At 44.4% G+C, this 15,185-nt stretch overlaps 1 protein-coding gene across 1 annotated transcript in view; it reads left to right on the top strand.

The window, feature by feature from the left end:
* The window catches only part of ZNF365 (zinc finger protein 365), a 49,042-nt gene extending 36,658 nt beyond the window's left edge, over window positions 1-12,384 (top strand). The window contains exons 4-5 of the mRNA XM_068255089.1: window positions 1,968-2,005; window positions 5,701-12,384. Coding sequence (XP_068111190.1) covers window positions 1,968-2,005; window positions 5,701-5,953 — 291 coding nt within the window. The 3' untranslated portion in view covers window positions 5,954-12,384. The remainder of the gene's footprint in view (window positions 1-1,967; window positions 2,006-5,700) is intronic.
* Window positions 12,385-15,185: the final 2,801 nt, after the last annotated feature.

Below are 15,185 nucleotides of genomic sequence, written 5' to 3'. Positions count from 1 at the left end.
AGGCGAGAAAGCCAGTGGCGCCTCCCCCACACGTGCCACTACTCCCCCCCCCCACATGGCAGCCCCTACGTCCCTCCAACGCCCATCAACCCCCCCCCCCCCCCCCCATGGCGCCCCCATGTAAAAATAATCATAATGCGGCAGTGTTTCACCCCAAAATAATTGTAATGCGCCAGCGTTTCACCAGAAAATAATTGTAAAGCAGCAGCGTTTCACCAGAAAATAATCATATTGCAGCAGCATTTCACCAGAAAATGATCAGAATGCGGCAGCATTTCACCAGAAATTACACTTACTGTGGCAGCGTTTCACCAAAAAATACACATAGGCAGGGCTCCACTTTCATGAGGCACAAAGGGGGACAGAAGGAAGCACAAAGGTGGACAGAAGGAGGCACAGGGGTACTGAATAAGGCACACAGGGTGGCATAGGGAGGCACTGGGGGACAGAAGGCGGCATGAGGGTCAGAAGAAGTCACAAAGGAGGACAGAAGGAGGCACAAGGGAACAGAAGGAGGCACACAGGGGGACAGATGGAGGCACAATGGGTGACAAAAGGAGGCACAATGGGGGACAGAATGAGACACAAAGGAGGACAGAAGGAGGCACAGGAGCACAGAAGGAGGTACACAGAGGGGCAGCGGGCGGTACAGGGGGACAGAAGAAGGTACGAGGGCCAGTAGGAGGCACAAAAAAGGACAGAAGGAGGCACAGGGGGACAGAAGGAGGCACAAAGTGGGGCAGAAGGAGGCACAAAGGGGGCATAAGGAGGCACAATAAGGGACAAAAGGAGGCACATGAGGAAAGAAGGGGGCACAGGAGGACTGAAGGAGGCACACAGAGGACAGAAGGAGACACAAAGGGGGCAGAAGGAGGTATGATGGGGAACAGAAAAAAGCACAAAGGGGGCAGAAGAAGGCACAGGAAGACAGTAGGAGGCACAAAGGGGAACAGAAGGATGCACAAAGGGAGACAGGAGGCACAAAAGGGTGACAGAAAAAGGCGGGGGGGGGGGGATGTTAGGAGGCACAGGGAGACAGAAGGAGGCAGAGAGGGACAGACAGAGTCACAGGGAGACAGAAGAAGGCACAAAGGGGCACAGAAGGAGACACGGGGAAGGAGGAAGGTGGAGGGGACAGAGGTGGCACATGGGGACTGAAGAGGCACATGGAGACAGAATGAGGCACAAAGGGAGACAGAAGAGGGCACATGAGGACAGAAGGAGGCAGAGTGGGACTCAAGAAGGAACAGGGGGGCAGAGGTAGCACAGGGGAGGCAAAGAAAGGCACAAGGGGACATATGAAAGAACAGGGGACAGAAGGAGGCAGAGGTGGCACAGGGGGACTGAAGGAGGCACATGGAGACAGAAGGAGGCACAAAGGGAGACAGAAGTATAAACAGGGGGTCAGACATGGCACAAGGGACTGAAGGAGGCACAAGGAGACAGAAGGAGGCACACAAGGGACATAAGGAGGCACAAAGGGGGAAAAAGGATGAACAAGGCACAGAGAGACACAGTGGCAGCTGCCTGCAACTTGCGCTAAGCAGATGCAGCAGAAGCAAGTAAAAGAAAACATGGGGGGTGGGGCTTAGTAGGGGGTGTGGCTTTGTCAAGGGGGTGTGGTTTAATCCAGCAACATGGCGTCCCCAAGACCAATGGCACTCCAGGCAATGGCCTGTACTGCCTATGCCTAGAGGCTCCCCTGACTCTCTGCCTACATTGTGAGGCTGTATTGAGTTATAGACATCACATAGCTCGCTACCTCGGCTGAGAATAGCATCTGTGCATGGCTTTAGACTATCATAGGGACAGTTGGTGACATGACTGTACACTCTATAAAGTACTTCAGGAAGATGTCAGGACTATATGAATACATACAAATTTTAATAATAAAATACATAAGATATCTGTTTCTGCCAACATTATAGGCTGTCAAATCCTGACTGTATATTCCTTTTTCTCCATAGGTTCTACATTTCCAAGCAAGCAGAAAAAACAAGTGCCAGTACGTATGTCTAATCCACCATCAATAGTCACTGGTATTGTTTGTTTCTTTACTGTCCATACGCTAAAATGATATGATATGCTGAATTGCTAATTCTGTTTTTGCAACTTACTTTAGAATCTAATGCTAGGAATACAGGAAGAGTTTTTTCGGCAGATTTATTGGTCAATTTTTCTGATCGATTTTCCAATTGTTTTTCCAATCAATTTCCATTCACTTCTTTGAGAAAATCGATCAGAAAAACAATCGAAATCAGATCGGACCTGTCGGAAATTATCCATCGAGCAATCTATCTCCCGAAAAAACTCATGGTGTATTCCCAGCATTAGACATCCTCCATGCCTGAGACAAATAACTTTAAGGCACACTGTCACTTTTCTGACCCTCCCAATCCCGAAGGTAACATTGGGGGTTTTGATTAACATGGGGGCTGCATTACAGAGACAGATTGTGAACTGCAAGCATGGACTTTGCAATGCGCTTCCTTGAAGAGCTCACTTTATGTATAGAACTTATTGGACACACTGTGCTCCGGAATTGCACATTCTAAATCTGCAATACAGTCATAGATTCAACCCAGTGGGTGTCAATGAGACGTCCCTTCAGTCTGATCAGAAATGAGAAAAAAACTAACCCAGGGAGAAAACCCTTGTGCATTACCCAAGGCAAAAAGACTAGGTTCAGATGATCAGATAATGCTAACAAAGTCGGGTTGTCCACCAAACAACCGCACTATGGGGACCCTCAAAGGGGCATAGGTGTAGATATGGGGTAGAAAGACCTAAAATGGTGACCCCATGATAGGCGTAACAGATAGTACTTTACTGGAACTGGAGAGGTGCCCTATAGTTAAGGTGGTTAGTTTACCTCCTCAACAATGTAGACTCCTGTGATGAAAAATACTTTTATTATCACAACATGTTTCACCAGTCACAGCTGGCTTCATTAGGTGATCTCTTAAAATCAAATGCCTGTTCAGACTTCATCTTTCCCTGCACCCTGCTTCTGTCATATGCCCATTCCACACCAGTGGCACCCGATGGTAGGCAATTTGCATATGTAAATAGAATGCCTCTGCTTCAAAAGCCAACTTGTTCCCTGTCTATTTTCTGATTACGAAGTTAAACAAACCTCATTTACAAAAGCTCTCTAACAGAAACAAGGACCAAATGCATTTTAGTTTTTATGGCTTTATTAACTTAAAGAGAACCTCCAGACTAAAAATCGACTCAGCAGCACTGAAAAGGCTTGGTGTTTCTTTAACAGTTTCACAGCATCAGAATTTTGTTTCTCTTATACAAGCCTCATTTTTAGGTGCACAGAACAAAACTGCCCGGGCAGTTTTCCCCTTATGCTGTGCAAAGCATGATGGGATTTCTGAAGTTGTTGTTCTCGTTCTGCTGTTTTGGTGTAATTTTGTTTTGTTTTTACATTTTGAATTTGACATTTGAAGCCTAGTGTGTGCAGCTGGGAGGGGTTATCAGGACTCAGGGCAGTTGGAACTGTGTCTCATGCTCCCTGTCACCTCCTTTCAACCAAAAAGATAGCTGCCCCCATGACAAAGATGGCAGCCCCCATGAATCACAAACATTTGCCTGTTCTTTTAAAACAGGGTGGGTAAAATATTATATTACCTATCTATTCTAATTAACATAACTAATGTAACTTAATAACAGTATGTTTGTTTAGGCTGAAGTTCCCCTTTAAGCATTTAGTTGAAGTCACTTTTCAAGAATATAAAAAAATCTAGTCCTCACATTTCCTGCAAGTCCATAAATGCTAGCTCTGTCAACAGAGAAATGCCATTACCTTATTTTACAGGGTAAACCTAGTGTTCACATGACTGCTGTTGGGCTGCTAGAGGTTGGACATTGCATCATCGCAGATTTAGTCACCTCCTGCAGCACCTAGGTAGTGTAGTGGCCTATGCAATCATCCACCTTACAACATTGCTGTTCACTACACAAGAAGGCATGGCATGGGCTACAACTTGCCCTCCCTTCCAGGGGCGTAACTACAGATCATGCGGTCCCCCTGTGAAAACTTTCATGAGGCCCTCCTTCCTATGTTCCTGCCCCCCTTCCTCCTCAATGATCAGTCATCTGATCCCTAACAGGATGGAGGAACCGGACTTCTTCCTTCCCTTCTCCTCCTAGGCCCCCGTCCTGTGCTCCCCTGACTTTTGCCTACCTTTAGCAGACCCACAGATCAGCGCTGCAGTAGTGCTGAGGCTTACCTCTTCCAGTGTTGGGTCCCTGATGTGCTTCCGCTTCAGCCATTATTTCTCCTCTGCCTTTCTCTTGTTCTTAGTTTCCCTTCATGTCACGTGACTTGATACAGAAGATCAAGAGTTAAGGTGGCCACACACGATACAATAAAATGATCCGATTTTACGGCAATTCGATGAAAACGTTCGGATCTCCCGAAAAAATCGAAAGCTTTTTTTTCATTTGGCTAAAAAAATTTCCCGTTTTCTTCGACTTTTATCGATCCTGAATGCCAGATATTTTTCTTCAATCTTCCTAAAGAATGTATGGTGTGTGTTAGATTGTCAATTTATTAATATACACACCCTAGCAATTTTGTCAGAGTATCCAATCATTTTTATCATAATTGGGCAAAAATTGAACATACGTGTGTGGTAAATTGGTCAGATTTTTGAAATGTTACAATCAGTCAGAAAAATTGATGGCAATTCTTAAATTGAACAGATATTTAAAAAATTGGATCAGGAGGCACACGTGCAGCTCTTTCCATTGTCTTTACCTTCCATTGCGAGGGGTGAGGTCTCCTACAGATGGAGGGTGGAGTATCACACACATGGCGTCTCACACATGTAGTTACAGCATGGCCATTTAAAGGTAGGGTGATAGCTGAGCACAAAAGCGGCATCAGCCAATCAAGAATTGGAGGCGGAAACAGAGACTGAGGGGGAGGGCAGAGAATGAGAAGCCCAGGGTTTAATATCTGCCCCTGCATCTCTTTTTATTTCATACCGGTGTGGTGAGATTAAATGCATATGCCACCACTGACAGGCCAAGCCCCTATGTGCCTCTAAGGCACCTCCGCCCTCCGCGGTCATGGGGGCTGTGGTGGCAATTGTTACACCCCTGCTCCCTCCAAAAGCTCCTTCTGGGAGATGACTTGGCCAAGTTGTCTTCCCCACTACTGTATTGGTTATTTATGAAGGCTGTTGTCTGGGAAGGGGATGTGGTCTGGACATCAAGGATCCTGGAGAGTGGAAGTTCATGTGACTGTGGGACAGTACGTCCTCTTCTGGGGACTACCAACCTTCCTCCCAAATGTCAGCCTTAAAATAAGGTCCCTTTAATAAAACAAAACTATATACTGTAAGCATTAATATACTTTGTAAGGGTTGAGGAAGTGTGGATCTGGGGATGCTATTTCTGGTCTGGAAGACGTCTTCAAATTTGAGTTTATAACTTTGCAATATGTGGAATCTGTGTCCTTCTCTTGATGGATATGGTATATTCTGCAATGTGAAACTGCTTCCAATTTAGGTTGGATGACTACCACTTACAATTTATGGCCGCCGCTAGTCTAACCAAATAGAATTTTGAAGCTGTAACCTGTAAGAACACAAAATTCTGCCAGCCGAGTTCCATGGAATATTTGTATACAGTATTCCTAAATTCCGACATTGCTTATATGGTTTGTTCCAATTGCCTTCCCAGGAACAGAGGGAGTCTCCATCTGGTAAATAACGTGCATGACGTCAAGCCCCAATCAGCACAGAAAAGCCGCAATTACATGAACCGCGTGGGCATCCAGCCAATGAAACTACTGCATGAATCCTCTGAAGGTTGCCGAGAAGTGTGGAAGCCACAGAAGAAAGGGGACACGTCGAGCTCTGGCAGGAAGGTTCACAGCAAGTCGAAAATTGGGAAAAAGATGTGCATGTGTAATAATGTGTATAAACAGTACTAATGTAGAAACTTGTTTACATTTTGTACAAAAGCAAACGTTCTTTGGAAATTCCTGGGGATATGGTTGCTCTGATAGAGCTGTAAATATGTGGGAAATAGCAATACATATCTTCGCTGAAGTTGTCTGCTAAAAGGTCAATCCAGCCAACTGATGCTTCGTTTTTGATGGATGTTGGCAGATTGAATTACTTGTTGGCTTTTTATATACCGGTATCTCAGTGGTAAGAATCCTTAGCAGTCAGTGGGTGATGAAATCATGCTGCTGATATCCAGGTATACTTAAAACTACTTTGTGGAGCCCCCCCCCCCCCCCCCCCAATGCTGATCACTGGGTACCTTCATTTCAAGGAAGGAGTATTTTTCACCTGACAAATAACATTTATATCACGCTTTTCTCCTGGCGGACTGAAAGCGCCAGAGCTGCAGCCACAAGGACGCACTCTATAGGCAGTAGCAGTGTTAGGGAGTCTTACCCAAGGTCACCTACTGAATAGGTACTGGCCTACTGAACAGGAAGAGCTGAGATTCGAACCCTGGTCGCCTGTGTCAGAGGCGGAGCCCTTAAAGAAAACCTTTAACGATGAAAAGCTCTCCTGGGGGTTACTCACCTTGTGTGGGGGAAGCCTCCGGATCCTATTGAGGCTTCCCCCGTCCTCCTCGGTCCCATGGCAGCGGCGAAAATCCTCCCAGAACGGCGGCACTGTAAATATTTACCGTTCCAGCGCAGGCACAGTATCCGCTCTCCACACGGAGATTGACGGAAACATCCGATCGCTGTCGGGCCGCTCTACTGCGCAGGCGCAAGTCGCCTGCGCAGTAGAGCGGACCCGATGGAGAACGGATATTTTCACTTATCTCCTTGCGGAAACCCGCAACAGCACCCCCGCTGGAGCCAGGAAAGGTAAATAAATCAGCGCTTATCAGCACTTGTCAGGCTTGTCCAGGGTGGATACCGGGACACCTCGGCGGAGCCAGCGCTGGACTGCCTGCAGCTACAGGGGAGGGGGAAGCCCTATTGGGACCCTGAGGCTTCTCCCTCCCAAGGTAAGTACCCCCCAGGGGAACTTTTTTTGATACAGAGTCTCTTTAATAAACTCTGTGCTTTGTGAAAGCCAGCACTGTGTCATGCTGATAACGAAAATATATACTTTTTATGTAGCATTTTTTATTGGGTTTAGTACTAATAAATAAGTTAAACAAATATCTTATGAGTTAGATACTTGAGAAGTACTGTAAATAAACATTTGATTTTCTTGTTTAAAACTCAATGCAATACTGCGCTGACATATAATACATGCAGGGTAAACACTATTACTAACTGGTGGTGCACATCTCTTAGGATAAAAATGTATAGAACACAGTATTATTAGACTGCGTACAGAGAGTCCATAAGTCTAATTAACACAGCAGTTGAGATCAGTGCAGTGGCGTAGCTAGAGACTATGGCTATCATTCATAAAGCATTCCCGCATGCAGAAATGCTAAAAACAGACGACTTTACCGAGCACCGAGCAAAATGTGTATTTATAAAGGCTGTTTCCGCATGCGAAGCGGACTTTTCCGAGCAGAGCGATAAATCACCGCATTCGGTGGTGATTCTATGCGGAAATGTAACAAAATGTAAATTCATAAAAACTAACGCAGGAGGTATGCGGACGTGGAATACCGCTCCCCTGGATGTAGCGATAGGCATGCGGAGTACATGTAAGTGAATGGGACAGACCTCCCAAGCAGCAGCAGAGAGAACACCGCATGGAGGGACTCTGCCAGCTTCTCCTGTTTCCGCATGCCTACCGACAGCCTACAGCGGGATATCTCCGCACTCCTACCGCAACAGGCAACATTTTTATGAATGACCACCCAGAAGGCTGAAATACCGACAGCGGTATTTTCCCGCACGGATTTTGTTTACCGACAACACTTTTATGAATGATTGCCTATGTGGACCCATAGCAACATTTTTATGTGGCCATCTGATCTAGGCACTCTTGAACAATGCCACCTGCCCCTACCCTATGTATATGAGTTGGTTGAGCAATTTGTATTTTCACGCAATGTGCACTGTGTATAGTCCACCAGGCACTGAGACGGTCAGAGGGTGGAGAAACAAAATGAACACATCAAGTACCCCCTGTGCCCCCCTATCCAGGGCCCCATAGCAGTTGCTATGGCTATTGCTACGCCCTGGATCAGTGTACTTCTTTATCACCTACACACAAATAGAGTTCTGTGGCTAGGTTGATCCTTACGACTTTTAAAGTGATACCACCACTCATCCTATAGAAAGGGGCACTCACCCTTTGTTCTAGACCCTCTGTCAGATGGGTCAACAGCGCATTGGGGTCATCTTGGCTGCCCCACCTTATCCAGAACTCTCCGCCTCTGTTCTCTCTTATGTAGTTCTTATGAACCCCTTGCACTTTAAATAAAATGTCTTTTATTTAAAGGAAACCAGAGATGAACGCTTTGGCACAAAATAAACATGTTACCCGATAGATTTTACAAAATAAATACTATACCTGGTATTTTCACCGATCTGGTGTGCCTTTTTTGTGTTGTTTTTTTTTTACTAAAACATAAAAAAAGCATATTATGCATATTATTTAGTGGGCTGTGTGCAAAAATGAACTATTGTTTACATTTCATGTTTAGGTCCACAGTGGGGCCCAATGTTTACATAACAAATATTTACCACTCAAACTGGTGAAGAACAAATATTTACCACTTAAACTGGTGAAGACATGTGGGCTCGACGCACTCTCTAGCCCATGTAGCTCCTGACTTGACATTGTGTCTATGGCGGCGCAGCGGGATTTTCAGTATAATTTGGGTGCCAGAAATAGCTGGACCCTGGATTACGTGTCCCTCCAAGTTGCTATGACTCGGAGAAGGAATGGTATTTAACGCCCCCTGAAATTTCAGCAGCACGTGCGCCCTGACTGGGCAACGTAATAATACCTACACGAACTATGGGCCGCTATGGTGACCCTATGCCACTACTTACTGCAATACTATAGGCATTTCAGTTATTTTAATATGAGAAGCCAATACCCATTTATGATAATGACTAGTAAATCAGGTGCTGCCTTACTAGGGTGGGAGGGATTTTTCTTTTAGAGAGTGATCAACACTGGTGATGGAGGGTTCCACAATGTAATTTTACATGCTGGTGTATGTTCATGCACTTTCGTATTGCTTATATTTTATGATTTGCACATAGTCAGTACTGTTCAGTGCTGTAAAAGATGAATTGCTATTTTAGATATTTATTTTAAAAAAACCTATATGAAAAGAGAGAGACTATGAAGCTAAAAGCTGATGAAAATGTTTATTCCTTAGGAAGCTATAACCCTGTTTGACCTATACGGTATGTAATGACAATGCAATGACCAATGACGTGCACTAACCACAGCAACCAATGAGATTCAGGACTGGAAACCTGTAAAGTGATCTCTGTTTGGTTGTTGTGGATTACTGTCTTTTGCACATTTAGGCTACGTTCACAGTGGTGTGTTGTGGTTGCGACTGCATGGGGGTTTTTTAACGCAGAAAGTTGCAAGTTTGTGCAACATTCAGAGTGCATGCGGGGCATTGGGATTCAACAGACTCCAGTATCCCAACACACTGCATACAGTGCGTTACTGCATAACGGGTGCGTTATCAGTGCAGTAAAGCATACTTTTCATTCACTGTTTGCTTCACTGTATGCAACCAGAGCAGGATCATCCACCTGCCTATGTTGCCTGGGGCCTAGTGGGTGTCAAGGGGACCTGCAGCCACATTCTCTGACCACTTTACACTTCAGCTTACCAAAAAGACCACAAATCTACTACCTTGCCTAGGGCCCCATCACATCTCAATCCATCTCTGTATGCAACCTAACGTTTGCATAAGGTGTGCTGAGACTTTTTTGTTGCTTTGCGTTTCCATCTTTACAGGAGACACAACACAGCTTCCACTGTGAGTATAGCCTTATTGTTACTTGTTAAAAGGACACAGAACTAAAAAAAAGCCCAGTTACTTCCCTGGGGTTTCTTCCAGCCCCCTGAAGTCCTGCTGCACCCTCGCCGTGATTCCGCACTCCGCCATTCCTCCGCTGTCCCCCTTCATGCGCCAGGGCGGCTCACCAGTGGGCGGCCACTGCGCATGCACAGCGCTGGGTGTGCACTTCCTCTAGTACGCTCCTGCACCCAGGAGCATTCTGTGCATGCGCAGTAGCAATGTTGGTGTACTGCGCAAGTGTAGAGTGCACCTGACTACAGGCGTGCATTGGAGGAGGCACGGGCCACGCATCCTGCATTCGGAGGGGACCAGGAAGACTTCAGTGGGCTGGAAAAAGACCCAGTGAAGTAACTGAAAGTTGAAGAAACCAATGTTTTTTTCAGTTAAAGTTTCCTTTAACTAAAGTCCACTATATATGCTTATTTGGATTTCTTGAATAACAGGGTAACAATGATAGCTGATCTAACACTGTAGGTGGGAGGTGTGCAATGTCTACTACAAATTGTTGCTGACCTTTGCTGTGGCACTTATGCTGACTAGGGCTCGTCAATGAGATGCAAATCATTACGAGTTCAGACAATTTCATGCAAATTTTGTTTCCAAATATACGCAGCTTTAAAATTGACTAGTCGAATCCTGCCAAGTTGTGATACGATTGGCCCATTTCCAAGCTGCATCAATTTGCATACAGAACTTGCATCAGCCTCAACAATTTGCACCTCATGGACCATTCCTAATGCTGACACGTATATCAGTGTACACTAAGCACCTTTAGGACTTGCTTTTTCCTCTTGTTAGTAAAGCCATGTACACACACAGGATTTGTGTTGTCTGAAATGATGATCAATTGGAGTGAAAATCTACTGTAAGTGCAGGTGTCCCTTGAAGTTGCACGGCTCCCAATCATTTGTCTGTTAAAGTGAACTCTTGCACAGGACAGAAGGAAAGCATAGAGGAATGCACCCTGTATATATTTAGAGAGTTTAGCCTAATTCCCCCCTTATCTGTGACTAATCCCCACCATAATTTACTCTCTGAGGTGTCACAGCACAGGAATCTCCTCTGCCACGGCAGAGCAGCTAATTTGTAAATGCAGGATGTTAACAAAATGTCTGCTCCCATGAAAGCAGGAAGTAGCCACACTGCAGAATTATTGCAGGATTTGTATCAGTTGTCACAAAGAAATGTTTTTCTTTAAAGGTTATTATGCTGTTGCGTATATTTTACAGCAGAGAGGAAGTTCTACGTTCAGGTCCGCTTTAAAGGATACCTGAGGTGACAGGTGACATGATGAGATCGATACAATTGTTTATTTCATTAGTTTATTTTCACCTCGGGTGTCCATTGAGCTAAGGTCTTGTAATTCCTGCTGTCATCTGCAATAGGACACCTTCTACTCAACCTACCCACTGCAGTACATTTTGTGCTGTTTAGCAGAGAGCCATGCAACCTATCTCTACACAGATAAACTGCCACCCACAGTGGTCCCAACAGATCTTTCTGGTTGACATTTTTCCCAAGTGTGTACCTAGTTTTGTGGTTGCAGAATAGTTATAGAAATAACTGGTATTGCTTAGCGTCTGATACAGGGTCCAACACTGTCTTGATCAGTGTATGATTGGTTACTATACCAGAAGTACACATACCTTTGTGAAGCCACCACAGAGCTCATACTGCCAGATGATCCAGCTGTGGACTTAAGTGCCATGTAGCTGATCTGCCAAGGTTTGCCACTTTTTATATAGCTGTATCTATCAGTTTTGGGTGCACCATAGTAGGCTGCATAAAACAGTATGTCCTTACAGAGATTAATCTTCATCCCACTACTCAGTGTTCATGAAATTCCAAAGAGCCAAGATTTGCTAGAGTGTTTTTTAAACTATTTTGGCCCCAGTTTAGATAGCATGCACTTGCAATAAAGGCATCATATACATTCTTATGCCGAAAGGAAACCATGGGCCTAATGCACAAAGCAAGTTGTGTGCCCAGGTGTGTATCATTCTTAAATTCACTTATTCCAGGAAATAAACAGTCTAGCCAACTGACAATCATTCTGCATGTCTGTAAATTAAAATGCCTGGTTGAAGGTTTTGTTTTCTTTTTAAACATCTGCACCACGATTCCTTGATTAATGAAATCAATCTGCTTTAGTGGTACGCACCCAAAACTACAATATTACTTAATAAACAACTAAACTACAATATTACTTTGTAGGTAGATTTAACCTGTAAGTGGCTTATTTATTAAAGGGAACTGGAGCCAAAGCTCAGGTTCGAAGACAGTTATTTACCTAAAGAGAGAGAGGCCTCAGGATTCTATTGAGGCTTTTCTCTGTGCCCCGATGTCCCTCCTTAGTCAGCGCGGCCTCCCTCCGCATTGGGTCCACTGTTACGATCGCGGCTGTGCAGTAGCTGCATGAGCATGGCCATGCATGCGCAGTTGCTTGACTGTGGCTTATTGCGCATGCACAGGCATGCTCATGCGGCTACTGTGTGGCCGCACTGATGGGAAAGTACTCCAACACTCTGTTCTACCATTATCTGCAAGTTTTGTCCACCCTTGGTGGAGGGATGTTACCCCCTCTCCCCCCCCCCTTTTTTTTTCTATCTACAGAGAGCAGTTTTTTTACCTGTGTGGGGTCAGGTCAAAACTTCCTACCTGCCAAAACGGTGGCTGCTTTAGCAGTAACCCATCTCTGTGAGTATTCTTCTGCACAAACCACTTCTTTCATATTGTATGAACGTACTAGACTATTGTGAGCTCTCAATTTTCCCTTTTGTCTTTTCCACAAGTTGTCTACTTACCTATTCGTTCTACTACTAATGAAGCTAACATGGTAAAACATAAATACATGAGTAAAAGAGTAATGCACCTGTATAGGACACAGCAATTAACCAAACATGCATAGGTAGCAGCAGCTAAGTGTCGCTATCTGATTCCATGGCTTACGTCATTCAGTGTCATTCACTAAATCCCTGTATGTATTGCACATTATTGATTCAAATAGATTTTTATTATTCAGAAATCGTGTTAGAAAATTGATACTTTGAGATATCTAAATAACAACCTTGTCCAATCATTGAGAAAATAGTCTCAAACCCTAGTGGAAAATAAATCCATTTATATTTTTTGTAGCTGTCTGTGTGCAATATTCCATTTTAAGTTATCCTATTACTGTTTAACCCATTAGCAGCTTCAATAAAGTTATCTCGTTTGAGAGAAGTACACTGCTTTTGACCTCAGTCAGAAGAAGTCTTTGTGCTGTAAATTCTTGGAATGCTTTGATCTCTCTCTACTAGCAGAAAATATAGAAGCTGAAAGCAGAAGTCCTCTGTTATTGTCTCACACGGCCCACTAGTGACAAGTGGCCATAAATACACATTACAGCAGTACTAATCAGAAGCAAGGAAATGTAACAAAGAAGAAATTAAAAAGTGCTAAAATAAATTGGCCTGGAGCACTTGCAAGTCTCTAAATAACGTTTCTGCTAAAGGGTTAATGGACCCGAAGTAAGTTCTAATCGCACATCTTAGAACTTAAGCACTGCATGATATGTTAGCACTTTCTAAATAAAGTTTATTAATAATAATAATCAAATAATCATATGCACAGTTCTCAAAAATAAATTATATTAGGAACTGATATCATTAAATACTGTACCTGAGCAAAGCTATTAGCAAAGAAAAAATTGTGTCTGGCCCAGGTTTCCTGGACCGGAGATCTATGGGCATAAATACTATGCTGTCATCTCCTAGGACATATCAGGCATTAAACAAGGGTTGCAAGGGTTCCTGCTGGCAGGTTGTGGGAGCTTTTGTACTCCCCGATGACCTCCAGCCTGGGAGAACCTCCAAAAATGATGTATGCTGTCTCATATGCTGTGTAACTAAGGTGGTATAAAATATTCTTAAAGGGAACCTAAACAGAGGGATATGGATGTTTCCTTTTAAACAATACCAGTTGCCTGGCAGTCCTGCTGATCCTTTTGGCTGCAGTAGTTGCAGACTCACAGACCTGAAACAAGCATGCAGCTAATCCAGTCTGACTTCAGTCAGAGTACCTGATCTGCATGCTTGTCCAGGGGCTGTGGCTGAAAGTATTAGAGGCACAGGATCAGCAGGAGAGTCAGGCAACTGGTATTGTTTTAAAAGGAAAAATCCATATCCTTCTCAGGTTAGGTTCCATTTAACAGATCATTAAATCATGTCTTTTTTTTTTTTTTTTTTTTTTGTACCTTATTGCTGTTTTTAACCTAAGGCCCTGTATTAAAGGGAAGGTTCAGGGACTATCAACAAAAAATAAAAATCCAAATCCACTTACCTGAGGCTTCCTCCAGCCCGTGGCAGGCAGGACATGCCCTCTGCGCCGCTCCGTGGGCTCCCGGTGGTCTCCGGTGGCGCGCCCGACCTGGCCAGGCCGGCTGCCAGGTCAGGCTCCTTCTGCACTCCAATCTGCATCTCACTGGTGCGCGCTGACGTCATTGGACGTCCTCCGGGCTGTACTGCGTAGGCTCAAAACTACGGTAAATGGATTTGGATTTTTATTTTTTTCGATAGTTCCTGAACCTTCCCTTTAAGAGGTAATTAGGATATCAATTGAAATGCAGGTAGGGAAATGCTTTTTTTTTTGTTACTAGTGATGGTGGTCACGTGACTTTTATCTATCCTTTTCTTCTATGTTTTCTCCTAGGTGATATTTCACACCTTAACAATAAAATGTCTTTTAAGCCACCAGCAAGCAAGAAAATACAAATATTTTTGCCAGTACTTTTTCACCAACTTGTTGGTACTTTTTCAGTCGCAGAGTGCTCAAAAGTTACTTTAAACAGAAAATGAAAAATGATCTCCTAGGAGAAAAGGTGAATTGGAATGGGCTGCTTATCTGCTTATCTCATTAGCTCTCCATACAGTAGGGGTGAATAATGAGTAAGCTTTGCAGGGCATAACTATAGGGGAGCAGCCCCTGAGACTGCAGGGGGGAAGCTGTAAGTGGGCATCAACTACCACTTTGCTCCCTCTGATATAGAAGTCTATTCTTCAGATCAGGTGTTTTTGTGGCTACACTTGTTGTGTGTGTAGATTTCCGCACTTGCTTTATGCCCCTTGTAAGATGGGCCCCCAGGCTGTGAGGGTCACCAGGGGTAGGCATGGGAAAGGGTGCCAGCTTTGCCCTTCCCCATGATTTGTAGTTATGCCCCTGAAGCTTTGTAAATCCACCCCAATCACGTATGC

Source organism: Hyperolius riggenbachi, chromosome 10 (assembly GCF_040937935.1).
Source record: "Hyperolius riggenbachi isolate aHypRig1 chromosome 10, aHypRig1.pri, whole genome shotgun sequence".
Lineage (NCBI taxonomy): Eukaryota > Metazoa > Chordata > Amphibia > Anura > Hyperoliidae > Hyperolius > Hyperolius riggenbachi.
This window is presented reverse-complemented; position numbering and strand designations above follow the sequence as displayed.